We start from the raw sequence: 16026 nt of genomic DNA, 5'->3' as shown, positions 1-16026 counted from the left end.
ACGTCATCAACACACATACACCTACCTTGACTTTGAGTTGAACTGGCACTGGCTGTCTGTGATGCGACAAAATAATTCGGAAAGATCTTGGACAGAACAATAAGAGCATCCACAGCATGTCGACATACTACAGGGGCTGCTTGTGGATGGATGAAAACGTTTTTGCTGACGGAATCCCCGCTTGAAGAGTCTTTCCCTTCCTTGTGCGATTTTTTCGTAGGCTGAACAGCCTTATCCACCTGCGAAAAGGAGTATTGTTGTAGTTTTTATAAAATGTGTTTGGTGGATGGTGTTTATGAAATGGTAGTAGATTTTACCACGCTGGAGTAAAATTGTTTTACAAAACAAGAAAAAACTAACTAACGCAACCTGAACTTCTAATGCAATTAAGCAACGAATAAAAAACAATAAACATTACAGCAGATCTGCGCTTAGAGCCATGTAACCGATATCTGTAAACAGTCTGTTTAAACAAACCGAAATCTCAGTATGCATAAAAAAGCAAACGTCTTCAGAAATAATGCAATTCAACAAAAAACTTTTTAACTATTTTATCTTACTGCTCATTTTACATCCCTTATCAAGGTCAAGAAGGTATTTTGCAAACAAATATTAAAGGTTAAAAATCCAACCTGAAAAATACTAGCTCGCGAGCCCAGTGCTGCCTCCAAGCGGATAGACATCCATGATGTGTTTCGGGCGGTGCCGGGGACAGGGGACGGTTCCGCTGGCCACTGAGACGCCGCTGGACCCTTTTTCTGGAATTGCTTCTGTAGTTTGGACCCTTGTGTCGGTGTAACGTCCATAGGTGAAGTTTCGCCTTGGGGACTTGGTCTTACTTCACCAGCTCTCTGTGAAAAACAATAACAGTCTTTGCTACACAAATATTGTTTGACAAGAAGAAACTTTTAAAGGCGTTTATAAAATCGGGGAAACGTAAGGTTTTGATTTTAGACTCTAGGTGGCATTTTTAAAAGAAATGTAAATGAAACATTTTGCAGCATTAACAGAGTAATAAACAGGTATCAATTATATTTTGAAAATGACAACAGCATTTAATAAAACGTCTGCAGCAAATGCATTTACTGCGTACAAGCTCTATACTAATGTACTTTTTCATCATCAAAGTATACAAGTTTTATTAAAAACATAACTGCCAGAGAACTTGTATACATAGAATACATCTTGCAGACCTCAAGTTGTTTAAGGTATACAAGTTGTTTAAATCTTATAGTTAAACAAAACACTTGGCTCATTGCATCATGCGTCAATTTTCAGGATACCAAAATGTCAGCAATTATGGTGCACAACCCATTTTTTACCTGCAGTATAGAAACCAGGGTCGCCACAAGCCAATCCCGGGTCGGGTTGTGATAACACAGATTGCGGAAGACTCGGTGGAGGTTGTTGATGTTGAGATGACCTTCCTCCACGAAGAGCAGGAGCAGAAGACATGATAAGGAGTCATGATCTAAGATCTGGCGAGAAACTGGGGCCTGGGGTTGTCCCCCGGCAGCCCGACCCCCAGCAGGGTAATTGGGGCGACGACGCATTCCCCCTGATAAGGAACCTACTCCACCCCACATCTGACCAGATGGGACGCCCCGGGAACGATGGCGCACTCTAGTGCCGCCTTGACGAAAGAGTCCGACTCCATGTGATAAAAGTCGTTCCTAAAAAAAGTGTTAATAGCTTAGTTTGATAAAATCAGCGGAAAAACAATATTGTGGGGCTGTGGCGGTTAGAATAGTCTCCAACCAGGACAGGACTAGTTAGCCGAAAGTTTGAATTTGGATTTTCAGTTATGAAAAGTATAATGCTGCCTAAGACTGTGAAAACTGGCTTACATTGTAAATAAAAAACAGCTCGATCAGCCCCTACTCCTACATTTCAAAAAGCAACAGGTTTTTCATGGCATAGCTCTGGTTAGTGTCAATAATAGTGCCGAAAAAGGTAAAGTACCGATTTACGGTATAAAAAATGAAGTGATCATGTTTCAAGCTTGTGCAATATTTAGATCAATTTTTCACTAATCAGTAACTAAACAGTAATCCGATTTTACAGATGAACAAAAAGTCAAGTATGGCTCTACAGGACATACAAGCGAATGTCAAATCAACTGCTTCTTTGATATCTCTACATTTGATAATTACGATGTCTTCATTGTGATTTATGGTTAGTCTATACTTATTTCTGAAGAATACACACAGTATCTAAACTCCTACCTGCAGAAACCGTCTTTGTCGCTCCTCTGCGTCGCCACGTAAGCTTTGTGCCTCAGCTGCAAGTTCCTCAGACAAAACCGCTACTAGAGATTCGTCCATGTCAGATAACACAGACTGCCTTAGTTCAGCGGGTAAAGTCTGTATAAAGGTCGACGGATCCATACCATCATCCATAGTGGCAGAAACCACGTTTCTTGACTGTGAATATGAACAAAATTGTAAAAATTTCGAAATATTTGTGAGATTTGATATTCAGTATAAAAGATAAAAGCTCATTTTTAAGCAATTGCCCTGTAGCTATTACTTCCAAATGCAAACCTGTTTCATATGTCGTCTGCTAATACTTGTTTTTGTGCCAAAAAACATTTGTTATTCTTTTTTAAGTTGTGATTTGTTTTTTTGATCAGCATTTTGACGATTTAACTAAAAACTATTGGTAAAATAAGGGCACAAAATCAATTTGTGCATCACTCAGCAAAGGTAGACCTGTTTTTTGGGGGGCATAAGATAGGTAAACTTTTACCAAAAAAATACAACAAAGACGAGAATATTTTTCTCTTGCAAATGCTTAAAATTTGCAAGAGTTATAAAAGAGACAAACATGCAAAAATCTTCATGATACTCACTCTTTCCCTTCTCTCTTGTTCCAAAACTTCCTCCTGAATGTTGGGAGGAAGAGCTGCAAGGAATTCTGGACTCACACCACTCGCCGATGTCTGACCGGAAGTACTAGCTGCTGTGGTGGACCGCTGGTTGTTACGTGAAAGTTGCTCTCTACAATACAGAAAATTATATGAACTGTGTAAATTTTGTTTACATTTCAAGTTGTAAAAATGTTTTCTTATCATTAGCGAAATAATGTACAAACTACTAGAGAAGTGGCTTTCCAATATAGTGCCAATTTATATGTTCAATATTCTATTTAACGATACTGTATACATCATTTGATATACTGACATGATTGTTTATGCAAGCAAAAACGAATAGGTCCCCACTACCGTGTATATGCAGTAATAATATGGTGCAAATAGTGTTTTAGTTAAATACAGACATATTTGTATGTTTTGTGTTTTGAAAACCATTGTATTTCGAATAATTTTTGTTTTCGTACCTGATGACTTCTTGTCGTATATCAGCAGGCAGAGCAGCCAGGAACGATGGATCCACTCCTTCCATCACTTGCTGAGCTGTTTCCGTTTCAGCGTTGCTCGTCTCCTCAGTCGAGCCCTCTGCTGGAACAGTAGGTTCATTTTCCTCACCACCAGTGGTCGCTGTTGTTGAAGCTGTCATGTTTTAAAAAAGTGTTTAAATTTATGTATTACACAAGTGTTATCTGGAATAATGGTGGAAAGTCGTTTTGTTTTTCGTGATTTTTTTGTGAACTTCGAGCCCATCATTAAATCTCACTACATGTACAGCCTCGTTTGCACTTTAAACGCTATTTTAATCTAGGTGCCAATTAGGGATGTGCCAAAACTACAAATGTTCTGTTTGGTCGAGCACCGAGCAACTCACTTTAATCGGCCGAGCACACTCGGTGCATTATGACGTCACAAAAAATCCCCTTTCTACGTTTCAGCTCTACCTGGGATCTTATGTCGCCGGCGGTGTTTTATTAAGCTGTACATGCCCATAAAGTACGCGTTTTCCCACCATCTGTTCTAGTGCATTTGGAAAATCATTCGTTTTTGTTCATAGACACACTTTAGAACACTAGTTACATATGTTAGCAGGGCATGAATATGCAAAGTTAACGCTCGGGTCAGTTTGTGCAACTGCTCGGCCGAGCACCGAGCATCAAAAACAGCGATGCTCGGTACCGAGTACTCGGGTTCTGGCTCGGCTCGGCGCATCCCTAGTGCCAATAACTTTGCACCCTCAACAAACATTGCGCAACAAAATTATCATAAATCGTAACGTTACAAAGTACACAAATCCGATTTCTGGGAAAAGCATGAACAATAAAGCTTCGAGTAGATTGACACGCAAAAAAGTTTAAGGTCCAGAAAAGAACACTTTGTGCTGTTCATCGTTTTAACACAATGGAGCACATTAGATATTTTTATTCAAGTGCAACTTTGCGAATTTGCAGTCTGAAATCCTATGTTTTGTATTTTGCTTACCGACATCTTGTTCTGTGTCCGTTTCGTACACAACCTGCTCACTCATCTCCATGGTAACGTCTGAGCGATTGGACGCCGGCGATGTGGTATCCATGACGACCGGCGACGCCTCGCGTGACATAGCTGTGAGTTTAAAAATAAGTGCTAAGAACATAAAAGGGAACCCTGTGACTTGTAGAAACTCACATATTTTTTTGTAATTTAAACCGCATAACACCAAGAACAAGTGCTTACCTGCGTCAACGGGTACAGGTAAAACGGCCACCGGCGCTGTAGTATCATCTGAAAAATACAGGGCCATTGGTAAACATGGATAAGAGATTGTAGAACACGAATTTTTTTAGCATTACACAAAAGCATTAAATAAGTTTTTCGGTTTTAAAAGAGCAATAATGCTGGAATAGCGTCCCTTAACCTTTTTCGGAGTCCATTTTTGCCACAGTACAACGATTCGAAAACCAAAAAAAATGCCATTTTTTAAAATGTCGTTAAGTGGTTGCATGAAATTCTATACCACTCTCATTTTAGCCCGCGGACTTGCAGTTAAGAAACAATTTCTAATTTATTACCACTCAACACTACCACTGTTCAAATCATTTTTTAAACATAAATGCACGATAGAGCACATAAACAGGTTAATAATGCCCTTTAAGACCACTTAACATGTGTTAAGTGAAAAAATTGGGCTCACACCTTGCGTGGTGCTTGCTGACGTAATAACGTTGGCTTCACCACTCGGCGCAGTGGTTGTGACGTCATCAGAGGGGGTCGAGTCGCGAGTTTGCTGAAGAGTGAAACTGAGACCCTCGAGTTGTCCGCTCACTGCTAGTAGAGAGGAACTTGCTTGCTGAAGGGCGTTGATAGCTGGAGCGCGTTCAGCCGCTGGATGGCGTTATAACACGAGTTTATTTAGGGGCGGGACGTTGTTTGTAATAATTCAAAGACTTAAACATTCATTAAACACTAAAATATAATAAAGAAATAATCAGGGAATAATCAATGTAATTGCGATTGCATTTGCGCATTTATTGCTGAGCTACTTTACCCTGGGCGAAATTAACTGTATTTCGTCCATTCAAGTCAAACAAAAGGCTAAACACGACTTTGGTTTCTGCTACACACATGTGGTAGATGTTAGAGCCTTGCGCAGAGGAGCTAGCATGATATGCAGTTATCTCCGAGCGGCAAAAAGTAAAAAGCCGAACTGCATAACCTACTACCTCAGGCCGCGCCAGGCCAGACTACACGGCACTTCCTCAGCTCGTACAAACAAAAACCTTTTCAAGCAGATTCCAAGAACCAAAAGCGGAGGAAATACACCCAGGATGGTTTCTAGAACCTAGAGTAAATCATAAACCACCAAAGCATATGACCGGTATACGGACTAGCGGGGAAAAGCGACGTACAAAAGTCGATTTGTGTATTAAACTTACAGTCTGCCACTGTGGTGCTGTGAGCTTTAGGTTGAATTTACTGGCGGTTCAAAACAGATTACTGTACTTGAAATATAAAACCAAAGACGTTTTACAACAATAACAGCATAATACTCGTTACAATACTTCAGCCACCACAATAATTCCTCTGAAAGCTTCGCTAAATAAATAAGAGTTCTACAGTTCATTGAAGGTTGATAGCGAACTCCTTCGACAAGCTAGTAGGTTATTCAGTTATCTCCATTGCACGTGTTAAGCCAAAACTGATATAACCTACTACCTCAGCCCAAGTGAGCTCTTTACAAAGTCCTGTATTGAAAATCACACATCACTCAAAAGCAAACGGCTATGCCAGTCCTTGACTTACTGCTGTACACTGATGCTAATAATAGAGTGTGAGTCTCCCACCAATGACTCAGACTAACCTTATATTACTTTTGGCGTTTAGGTTTACAATCTGGGAAGTTTTTACCCACAAGTTTCTCTAACACACTGATACCTAAACTAATACCGAAGATCGTCCTGATCAACGGATACTCTACAGATTCCAGTTACATACATTGACATTTCTAAGCGGACAATTTCAGCACACTCAAATCAATGCATGTATTTCTCCCCAATAAATATGGAATCATCAGTCCTTATTTAAATAGAACTATATGCACAGTTGTTTGAAATAAGATATACACGGATTGATTTCCGTGTGCTGAAACTGTCAGTTAAGATACATTAAAAGCTCAATTAGATTTGCTCACTACAATTTACCTAAAAAAAAACTGGGATTGAATCTTATAACCGCGGTTTAAGAATCTGTGGTTTAGGCTTAGGACCATGTTTAAATCAAGACAAGGTAAAAATACTTCTTAAACTGTTCTCTCTGTTCCAGCAAACGTTCTTTACATTTCCCAACTGATTGATTTACAAAGATCTTGCTCAAATAAACAAGTGGCAAATGTCATTTGCAGCCTAACTTCCTTTTATTTCTAAACTTTTGCGAAATGTACTGCTGCTAAAGTGTACAAGGATGAAATTAGTGCTGTTGGGCTTAAGGTTAGTAGGTCACGCCGTATCTCCGTGTATGTAAGTTGTAACCCACAACATAACCTACTACCTCAAACCTGCCAGCACCAGCAATGCTTAATACTCTACATAACACAGATAAACTCCCAAAATACTGCTCTTCTCGACCAAACACTGTTAAAATACCAAGTAACAGACACCTGTGTTCGTTATACCTTTCTTAGAGAACCTACTCTGCAAGGTCTTAACTATCTTTTCGAACGTCTAGTACCCGTTCGATTTCTACATCCATAAGGTGTCATTAGCTGGGCTTACGTGCGCCTTCTCTAGTTCACCGGAGGTCGACGACAGTTCGAAGCGCAGACGAGACGGTAGACCATGCGGTTATCTCCTTGCACGTAATACAACGTAACTGTCACGTGACACTAACCACAGAATCCACTACCTCAGTCAGCAATTCGAAAAAATGGGACTTTAAATAGCCTCTGTAGTCTGGTACATACCACACGCATTCTTCTTTGAACTGAAAAAAAAAACCACTCTTTTTTTCTTCTTTGTAAGGTTTAGTCAAATATACTTTAGGTAGAATGAAAAGAATATCCATACACACGTAGAAGAACGTACGTAGAAACTTTAAAAACAGCCATTAACCGGATTACTGTGAAAACCGCAAAGTCGCCGAACAATTTAAGGTCTGACTTTAATCATTGAAACTTATGTCTTGCGAAGTGTCAACAACAGTGCTTGCTTCAAACTTCAAAACCAGTAGTAAAAATATTTCCACAATAAAACTGTATTGATTATGTTCCTCAAGACCAAATTACACGTAAATTATCGTAATTGAACAGTTTAAAGACTCAAAGTAACTTTCATATCACAAACACAGCTGCCTACAAAATGGCCACTAATTTACACTCCGGTGAGACGTTAGATTTTTAGTATAACGGAAAACTAAGCTAAAAAGATGCATTCTAGTATACACTGCTTTGTTATCGTTGGAACTTCCACAGCCTGTTGTTTAGTAATGCGAGCTTTGCGTCTTAAACGTTTGTGGTATTTCCCTTTAGAAACCACTAAACCAAAGGAAAAGGTCAGAAAAAGGGATCACAATGGCCTGACAAGCGTCTATTTTTAGTTTTTTGTTTTTCGCATGAGGCTAATTTGCAAAACGTCAGCGAGTGCTGAAAAATGGTTATAAGGAGCTGATCTGAAAACCTGAACTAACGTTACTTGAGGGTATGGCATTTATGTAACACAACAAAATTAAATGTAAAACCTTTTTGAATAGGTGTGACGAACTAACAGCGGTCAGCAGAAACCTAAAGGGAACTTTACTAGGCCTCGGACCAGAGCTTAAATAACTTACTGGACAAAATAACCAGTACAGAAACAAGCCTAGGAGTCGGTATTAAACCGAAAGCAGAATCGGCTCGTATTGCAAACTCAACTGAAAGCAACGTAAGATGGTATACAAGAATAATCTATGGGCTCAAACCTTTTGAATTGCAAGAACTATTCAAGAGCTCAAAGCAGTCAAAACAAGAAGCTGACATGCACAATTGCCGATTTTTGATTAAAGCAGTTTATCCCAACCGGCACAAAAGCTTGGGAAAAAAGTGCACAAATTTTTGTAATGGCCACAAGGGAAATAAGCATGCTGTAGCTTGCCCAACCAAATTTAACGTTGTGATTGTCTGTAAAGCGGCATTATTCTTTGCACAGGTTTACAAGGTGAATTGACTAAAGCTGCGTCGTCAAAAACTTTGTCCCATAGCATATAAATAACCGGCTAACAAGCTTGCTAACATTGATACTGTAATAAACCCTTAGCCTCATCACAAATATACTCTGTATCTAAATTCATCTCGAGAAGTAGTTCCTTAAAACGTTTTTCAATTAGCCAAGAGTACAATAAATACTTTCCATTAAATTTGCCAGAAGAGCTTTATAAACCTGATATTATGCCTGGCAGCAACAGCTTATATAAATACTTTTCATGTATAATATTTTCGAGCTCAGTTGAAATTTGCGCAAACCACAAAGGTAGAAGGTGACACAGTATCTCCGGTGCCGACAAAACAATAACTGCGGCAAGACTGCATAACCTACTACCTCATTGTGGGTAGCGCTAGAGAGTAGAGCTGCAGCAAAGGGGTTGTTGTTAACGCGAAAAAGTTCAGGCGCAATAAAATCTGTTTCACATATGAATTAAAACGTTAAGCATCGTAAAGGTAAGATGGTCTAGCAATCTTATAATCAGGGAGTCGAACCGCTTGTCATATGGGTTCAGGTTCGGTTCGGGTTCACTTGGTTTTGTTTATAAGGGTTCGGGTTCGGTTCAGGTTTTTAAAAATGTATATTTTCGGGTTCGGGTTTTGTTCCGGTTTGGGCAAATTATCCGGTCCAAACCGGTTTGCGGTTTTTAAACCGGTTCAAATTTTTAAATCTACCCATCATCTATCTGGCCTTATCAAACTCCAAAAGAATTTTGCCCGTGCACTGTTATTTTTGACACGCCCTATAAGTGTTATCTCGTGTATTCTTAAGTGCGCTGTTTTAAAATCACAAAATATAAAACAGACTGCATTATTGCTGGTTCGGTTCCGGTTCGGGTCCAACGCCAAACAAAAATGGGGTTTAACTCTGGTTCGGGTTTTTAGAATATCGTAATTAGCGGTTCGGGTTCGGTTCGGGTTTAATAAAATTAACCACTCAAACCGGTTCGCGGGTTCGGGTTCAGTTCCGGTTCGACTCCCTGCTTATAATACGTAACCAATCTAAAATTTAAATTTCGGTGTTTTTCCTTGTTGATTACATTTCTTGTTAGTTTTGTTTTTTTCACAGTGGGTTTACGTTTAATCTAAACTCAGGCGCAGTAAAAAGCAATCTAAAAAGTATCTCATGTTCTACTTTCTTTCACAAACTTAAAAAGACAAAGAAATGTCACCAAAGTAAAACTCTTGCATTTACTTTCCAGTTGGTCTGATAACTTTAATTAAAATTTTTTATTTCCTACAACAATGTTTCAACATGACTTATATGCTGTCCACTACAGTTTAACCGGACAGAAAAACAAAAGTCTTACATGCAAACATTATCATCTACATTTTTATGACACTGTTGCATGATTACAAAGGGTTACTTAAGGTCAGACTGACGCCACTTACATGAGGTTACTGTGGGTGAATCGGGCCGGGTGGCAACTGGCGTGTTGGACGGTGTAGCGATGTTCGGAGTATTGGTTGACGGCGTCTAAATAAGGTACATTGCAAGGATCAATTTCTAAGCAGTTAACCAGGGCTGCAGAAATGCAATAATTACTCACGTGGTCTGATGACGTAGTAGTTGTGGGTGGCGCTGACGTCACAGGGGTTTCGGTACTGGGGGTTTCTTGCTCCGTTGAAGAACCAACCTCCTGCTGCTCTTTCTCGCGTTTCGACTCCTCCTCTTTCTTCTCCTGGGCTTTCTCTTTCTTTTTCTGCTCCTCCTCCCGCTGCTTCTCCGCCAGGTCTCTCTTCCTCTTCTCTTTTCGCTCCTCCAGCTCCTGGTCGCGAATCTTGGTCACGTGATCAACGATTCTGTCCTTGATCACTGAAAAACAAAATGAGAAAATATGCTCAGTTAAATGATAATAATACGAATTGACAAAGCATTGACGTGAGCATCCTTCTCAAAAGGGGCCTAATTCAATGTTACTTTGAAGAGTGACTTATAAAACTTAAAGATGCCCTTCAAAACTCCCAGGAAATATCCAGAAACACGTGACTTACACGTCATGCAGTCGTAGAGACTCTGGGCGTCCAACACACAGCTAACTTCGACCCAACGGGCCAGCGAGGACGGAACGGCATCTGGGACCATGGCCGGGGAAGCCATGACGCCGCTTTGAAGTTGAAACATATTGTCCTGCAAAATAAGATAATAATACTAGGTCTCATACACCAATATCAGTAAGTAAACCCAAGAGTTGAATAAAATACAATAATCGTCTGTACTATTACAGTCTCGTAAAACTATTTTTGTTATGTTTTACCCATATGCCGTAAAGATTAGTTGCTCCTAGTTCAGTTATTCCGAATTGAAAAGTTCTTAATTCGTAAGTTAGAAGAAGGAAACTTGTCGGTAAAAACCCATTTATACGAAAGCATCCTACCAGAAACATTCCGTCAATGATGTCGTCAGAGGCGTGGGAAATCTCGTCAGTGTTAACTAAAACTTGAGCTCTGCCCCCACCCTCGTTGTAAAGTGAGTTGGAAAGCTGTAAGATGTCCTGGGCGACGGCTGGACCGAGAAGCCTGAAAATGTACGACATGAGAATATTGAACCACAAGATATGCGGTTAAAAATAAAATAAGTTTAAGCTAGAAGTTGACTTCATTTAAATAGAATATCAGATGAGAAAAATGATTTCTAAAGAATTTTAGCTGGGCTAAATATGCAACAATTTCAAAACATTACAAGTTACAACTTAAGTTTTGCAACTCAGTTTTATTCCACCGTTGAGGACTTTTATTCATGCTTGTATATTTTGGTTTAAAATTAGATTAATATTTTTTGAATAACACAAAAAAAATCATTTATCTGAAATATTCACTACTCAACAAACCACTAACAATTACCTTTGTAACACCATCGGCGGATTCCTTGGATGGCCGTTCCCGGTGTAATGCAAATGTATGGTGTGCTGGTTGGCAGGTTCTGCTTGGTTACGGGTCCTGGTAGGGTTGGCCGCGCCGAATCCGTTTCGGGTAAATCTGTGACTCCATCCGTCCGTGGCACCCCGGTTACCCCCAACGGCCCCAGCGTAGCTCTGTGGTCTTGGGGCGGTCACTGCTGCGGCACTGTCAGTTACCTGAGCATGGTTGGCATGTCGGACCAGCAAAGGATGGCAAGTGGCAACTGTGCCTGGTGGGGGTGGGATGGTTCGACCTGTATGAAAGAAATAGAGATAATGGTGTAAATATTTCTGAAAAACAGTTTGTTGATTTGTTCGAATAAAAACTCGATGTTGAAGTTTAAGTAGTATGGACATGTAAGGGGTTAAATTTATTTCGAAATATACCAAAACCATATTAATGATAATGGAACTTGACCCCTGAAGTAGATTCTTAAGCCTTGCGTTTCTGGCTCTTCACAAATAAACCAAACATTTAGTCATATGCAATTTATTTTGCTTATCAAAGATTAGCCATTTTTTATGATAAACTATTTGTAAAGTAAAATTTTTTTTTAATGTTTGAAAACAATTTCCAACAAACGTGGCGTCATAAGGTCATAATAAACCAATAAAAGATGAAAATCCAGCTATTTTGTTTTACAAGAACAGCCACAATGTACTAAGATGAACTTTTAACTCACCAGCTTCGTTGTTGTCTCTATTTTCATCACCATGTACCACCACTGGGAGCGCTATGCGTCGTGCACTGACGTCATTCACTGAGAGGAGCTGCTGTTGCAGGCGAGCACCACCCGGTACTCCCCCGAATATGTCTTCGAGATGAATGAAAAGGTCATTGTCGGGTTGGTCGCCTTGCATTAAGTCGTACACGAATGTGTCGTAGTTGAGATCGTCGTACGAAGAATCAGCTGCAAAAATTTATAGTAAGGTATTTGACTTATCGTTTAAATATCTGGTGTGTATGGTCTAACAAGGGAAAGAACCCAAAAAAATCGCTCCTGTAAAATATGTTGAAAATTGTGTTAACTGCAACAAGCCTAATGTCGGGTCAAAGATACATGTTCAGAAATTTTGTCAGAATATCACTGGTTTGACTTTTAATACAATAGAAAGAATTGACATTGGGTAATGTATTACAGGGTATTGTTGTTGACAAGAAAAGGTGTGAACAAACCTACTAAAAGTTAATTTCAATATTAAGTAAATTGTCTGTTTGTGTAAGTTGAGGTTTGGTATTGATGTGATTTAAAAAACTTTTATTGTGTTGTTACGACTGACGACCGCCCAAAAACCTAAAACTAAAAGCTGTAAAGAGAATGAAAAGCATTTGTATTGGTTCTACAATATGCCGAAAAAATATTCAAATGATGACGTACCATCAACGTCATCGTCGTCCATTTCCTGGTTGTCCATTTCCGAACCGTCATCTTCCAAATCGTCATCGTCCTTCACAAAACCCAAGGTCATATTGCAATATGCGCGACTACATGTTCGGATAACAATGTCAACTTACTTCTTGATCGTCGTCGTCCTGATCGCTGTCATCGCTTGAATCGTCGCCGTTGATTGTGTCGTCAGCAATGTCTTCGTCATCATCCTGACTCACGTCATCAGCGGTATCTGTAACGTCACAACAGTGTGGTCAATGTTAATTGATGCAAATTTGGGCTTTAAAGGACAGTAGTAATTTACAGTTAGATGTGGATCTTAAAACAGAAAACGTATAGATTCTTTTTACCATCTTCATGATCTTCTCTGTCCTCTACATCAGCTCTTTGCTCCGCATCCTCCGAACTCTCGTTTCTTCCTTCCCCCTCTCCAACTATTCCCAGCACCGGAGCCATGAAGACATCCTCTTGTGACATTGAAGGCTGGTCTTCAGCTGTATGTGAAAACATTGTTACAGGCGGATCCGGTTAATCGCATAACCATTTGGCCAAGGTTTTATGCAATTAACCAGATTTTGCGATTATCCGGATGATTTTCTCAACAAATTCCTACGGTTAGGATTTTAAGCCCCTAAGCCAGGGGTTCCCAAACTTTTTTGGTCTGTGGCCCAAATGTCTATTTAATAGCCATTCGTGGCTCACCACGTGCTGTAAATTTTGGAACTAAAAAACAGGCGAAATGGTTTCTAGCAATTTATTTTTAATGAGATACATGCTCCTGAAATTTGGATACAAGATTCGGCATTCTTGGCTCTGTTGATTACAGAGCACAGCGATTATCTTGCTCAACTTCCACTCACATGCTTGACTACTCAACCACTTTGAACTGCTATCTCCCACACAGGAGCTAAAACCCATTATTAGGAGACAATGACCTTTATGCTAAATAATTATTGTTTGCAAATATTATGTTTTCGAAAACAAAGCGCATAATATCTACAGTATAACAAAGCAGTAGAATCTGTTCAAATAGCTCTGTGGCCCATTAAAAATGTCTTCGTGGCCTAGTACTGGGCCATGGCCCACAGTTTGGGAACCACTGCCCTAAGCAATTAAACGGATTTATCTGTATTTACAACATCCTGAAACGCCAAACGCAAGTTTGTCTTGGAAACAGTGAACAAATGCAGGTTCACAACATGTAGGAAAACTTAGTACACTTACATGCATCTAAGTACTGTAGGTCCGATGCTTGGCTCACGTCATCAGCCGCAATGACGTCCATGTACTCGTCGGACATATTGTCTGTGAACGATAGCAGTGGTTACATAAGCAAGCCCAACAACCCTCAAGTCATTATTTCAGTTTTTGTCTGTATTTGGTAAGCTTAAGAGTTTGATTTACACAGTACTGTATTATCTCACCTTCGTCGTCCATTGGTCTTGCGTCGGTAGCCGACATCCACACCTACAACGAAAAAAAAGATGCATGATATATAGGATATATTGATAAGAGATTGAAAGAACGACCACGACGTAAAAGCATATAAACACCCACCATAACTGAGCAAAGGGCATTTATTATAATTTAACTGCCCCCCAAACAGACAGCAAAATTATCAACAATAGCTGAAAATGAATTGCGTGCAGAAACCAAGAACCAGAATCAGTGATCGTAAAAATGTAAATATGTGTTGCCTTAATGACAACCGCTTCGGGTCCGTGTCGACATATCCAGCAATTGCCTAGATTTAACTATGCACAAGCACTTTCGTCGCTACCTCTTCATTTGCATCTGATTGCTGTTGACTGATAGATCGCTCCTCAGAGGTCGTTTCCGTGGCAACCTGAACATCTGACGTCGACTTTTTGCCGCTCGCTGATTGGCCCTTGGCGGGGTAGGGCGCTGAGGTTGACCAACGCGTTAACACCTGGATAGTAACCAAAAATTATTTAGTATGAAAATGGTATGATTTGAATAAAGTTTTACAAGTACAGTAAACCACGGTTATTCCGGTAAATGTGTCCGGGTTAGGCGAAGATCCAGATTAACCGATGTCGATTAGTTAAAGCTTTACCACCTTAAAAATCTTTTGTTCCTAAAGTTTTAAACACAATTTTCAGTAACCGAATCACTTATAACTGGCACAAGCATATATGATTTGGATTTATTTATTTTCGCCAATAAGCTGGTCACGAAAACCAATGAACTTTTCTTGCACAAGTGACCGTGACGTCGATGATGATGATCGTGAAATATTTTTTTGATCGTGACCAAGTAAAAGTCAAGTCCGTGTGCTTTAAAGGCATCAGTTTTTTTACGTTTTGTAAGCGTAGTATGCGTAGTAAGCGTAGACGCTAGTAACTGTAACACGTGTTTCGACTAAAAAATGAGTGTTAAAACTTGACTGCAGTACAAGTATTTTTAATTTAATTTTAATTTTTTGTTATAAAATAACAACCATGGTACGACAACTCTTAAATAAAGGAATTACCCCCAAACTATCCAATTAGTAGGTAGCAGAAAAGTTATTTTTGCATCGATTTAAAACGAAGTTATTCAAAATATACGCTTTATACACAAAGAGATACAATATTGCATCATAAATACCCAGCTACTTGGAACACAGACTACAAACACTTGTCAAACAAACTTTGATTGTCCAATTAAAACCACTACATGGAAAAAAAGTGCCCAAAAAATACTGAAAACTTTTGGTGCAGATATAGCCTCAAACGTACAATACTATAAAGTCGGTGTCTAATATAAATCTCGCAAAACAGTCACTCACCTCTAGCGGTCTCAACGTAGAGTTCACTGTTGACGACATATCGGGTGACCCCAGGTCAATAAAGTGAGGAATCTTGGCCAAATCAGTGGCCAGCCCTCGTCTGATCATGAGGCGAGGTATGTGGCTACTTGATTGGTCATTGGATTGGTCAGCTGACTGAGACTGACCCAATGGTCGACGACTTTGAGGTGTAGGCTTTGACGTACATTCTATAATGGTTCTAAAAGAAAATGTAACATACATATAGTTCGGTGCGGGTCTGGAATAACTGATACATTTGGTGTAAGGCAGTCAAATATACTTGTCTAAGTGGCTATGTTGAAGTAAGCAGAACAAATTTAAAGACTTCGTTATTTGGGATATGTTGT

The 16026-nt window shown here is 39.6% G+C and overlaps 1 protein-coding gene across 4 annotated transcripts in view; it reads right to left on the bottom strand.

Moving 5' to 3' along the window:
* LOC145213794 (E3 ubiquitin-protein ligase HUWE1-like) overlaps positions 1-16026 on the bottom strand; it is a 94597-nt gene that overhangs the window by 9279 nt on the left and 69292 nt on the right. For 3 of the 4 annotated variants that reach the window (XM_080082192.1, XM_080082193.1, XM_080082195.1), the window contains exons 52-73: positions 15659-15878; positions 14648-14797; positions 14292-14334; positions 14092-14172; positions 13218-13361; positions 12993-13099; positions 12856-12925; positions 12160-12387; positions 11421-11730; positions 10955-11096; positions 10572-10707; positions 10127-10392; positions 9969-10053; positions 5042-5230; positions 4583-4630; positions 4349-4471; positions 3337-3508; positions 2852-2999; positions 2226-2423; positions 1323-1673; positions 633-851; positions 26-239 (exon numbers count right to left, since the gene is read on the bottom strand). In XM_080082192.1, the coding sequence (XP_079938318.1) occupies positions 26-239; positions 633-851; positions 1323-1673; positions 2226-2423; positions 2852-2999; positions 3337-3508; positions 4349-4471; positions 4583-4630; positions 5042-5230; positions 9969-10053; positions 10127-10392; positions 10572-10707; positions 10955-11096; positions 11421-11730; positions 12160-12387; positions 12856-12925; positions 12993-13099; positions 13218-13361; positions 14092-14172; positions 14292-14334; positions 14648-14797; positions 15659-15878 (3644 nt within the window). The remainder of the gene's footprint in view (positions 1-25; positions 240-632; positions 852-1322; positions 1674-2225; positions 2424-2851; positions 3000-3336; positions 3509-4348; positions 4472-4582; positions 4631-5041; positions 5231-9968; positions 10054-10126; positions 10393-10571; positions 10708-10954; positions 11097-11420; positions 11731-12159; positions 12388-12855; positions 12926-12992; positions 13100-13217; positions 13362-14091; positions 14173-14291; positions 14335-14647; positions 14798-15658; positions 15879-16026) is intronic. The other variant, XM_080082196.1, reaches the window with a different exon arrangement.

This window comes from Phallusia mammillata, chromosome 2, assembly GCF_965637545.1.
Source record: "Phallusia mammillata chromosome 2, kaPhaMamm4.hap1.1, whole genome shotgun sequence".
NCBI classification, from domain to species: Eukaryota; Metazoa; Chordata; class Ascidiacea; order Phlebobranchia; family Ascidiidae; genus Phallusia; species Phallusia mammillata.
Note: the sequence above shows the minus strand (reverse complement) of the source record. Positions and strands in the feature narration are given on the sequence as shown.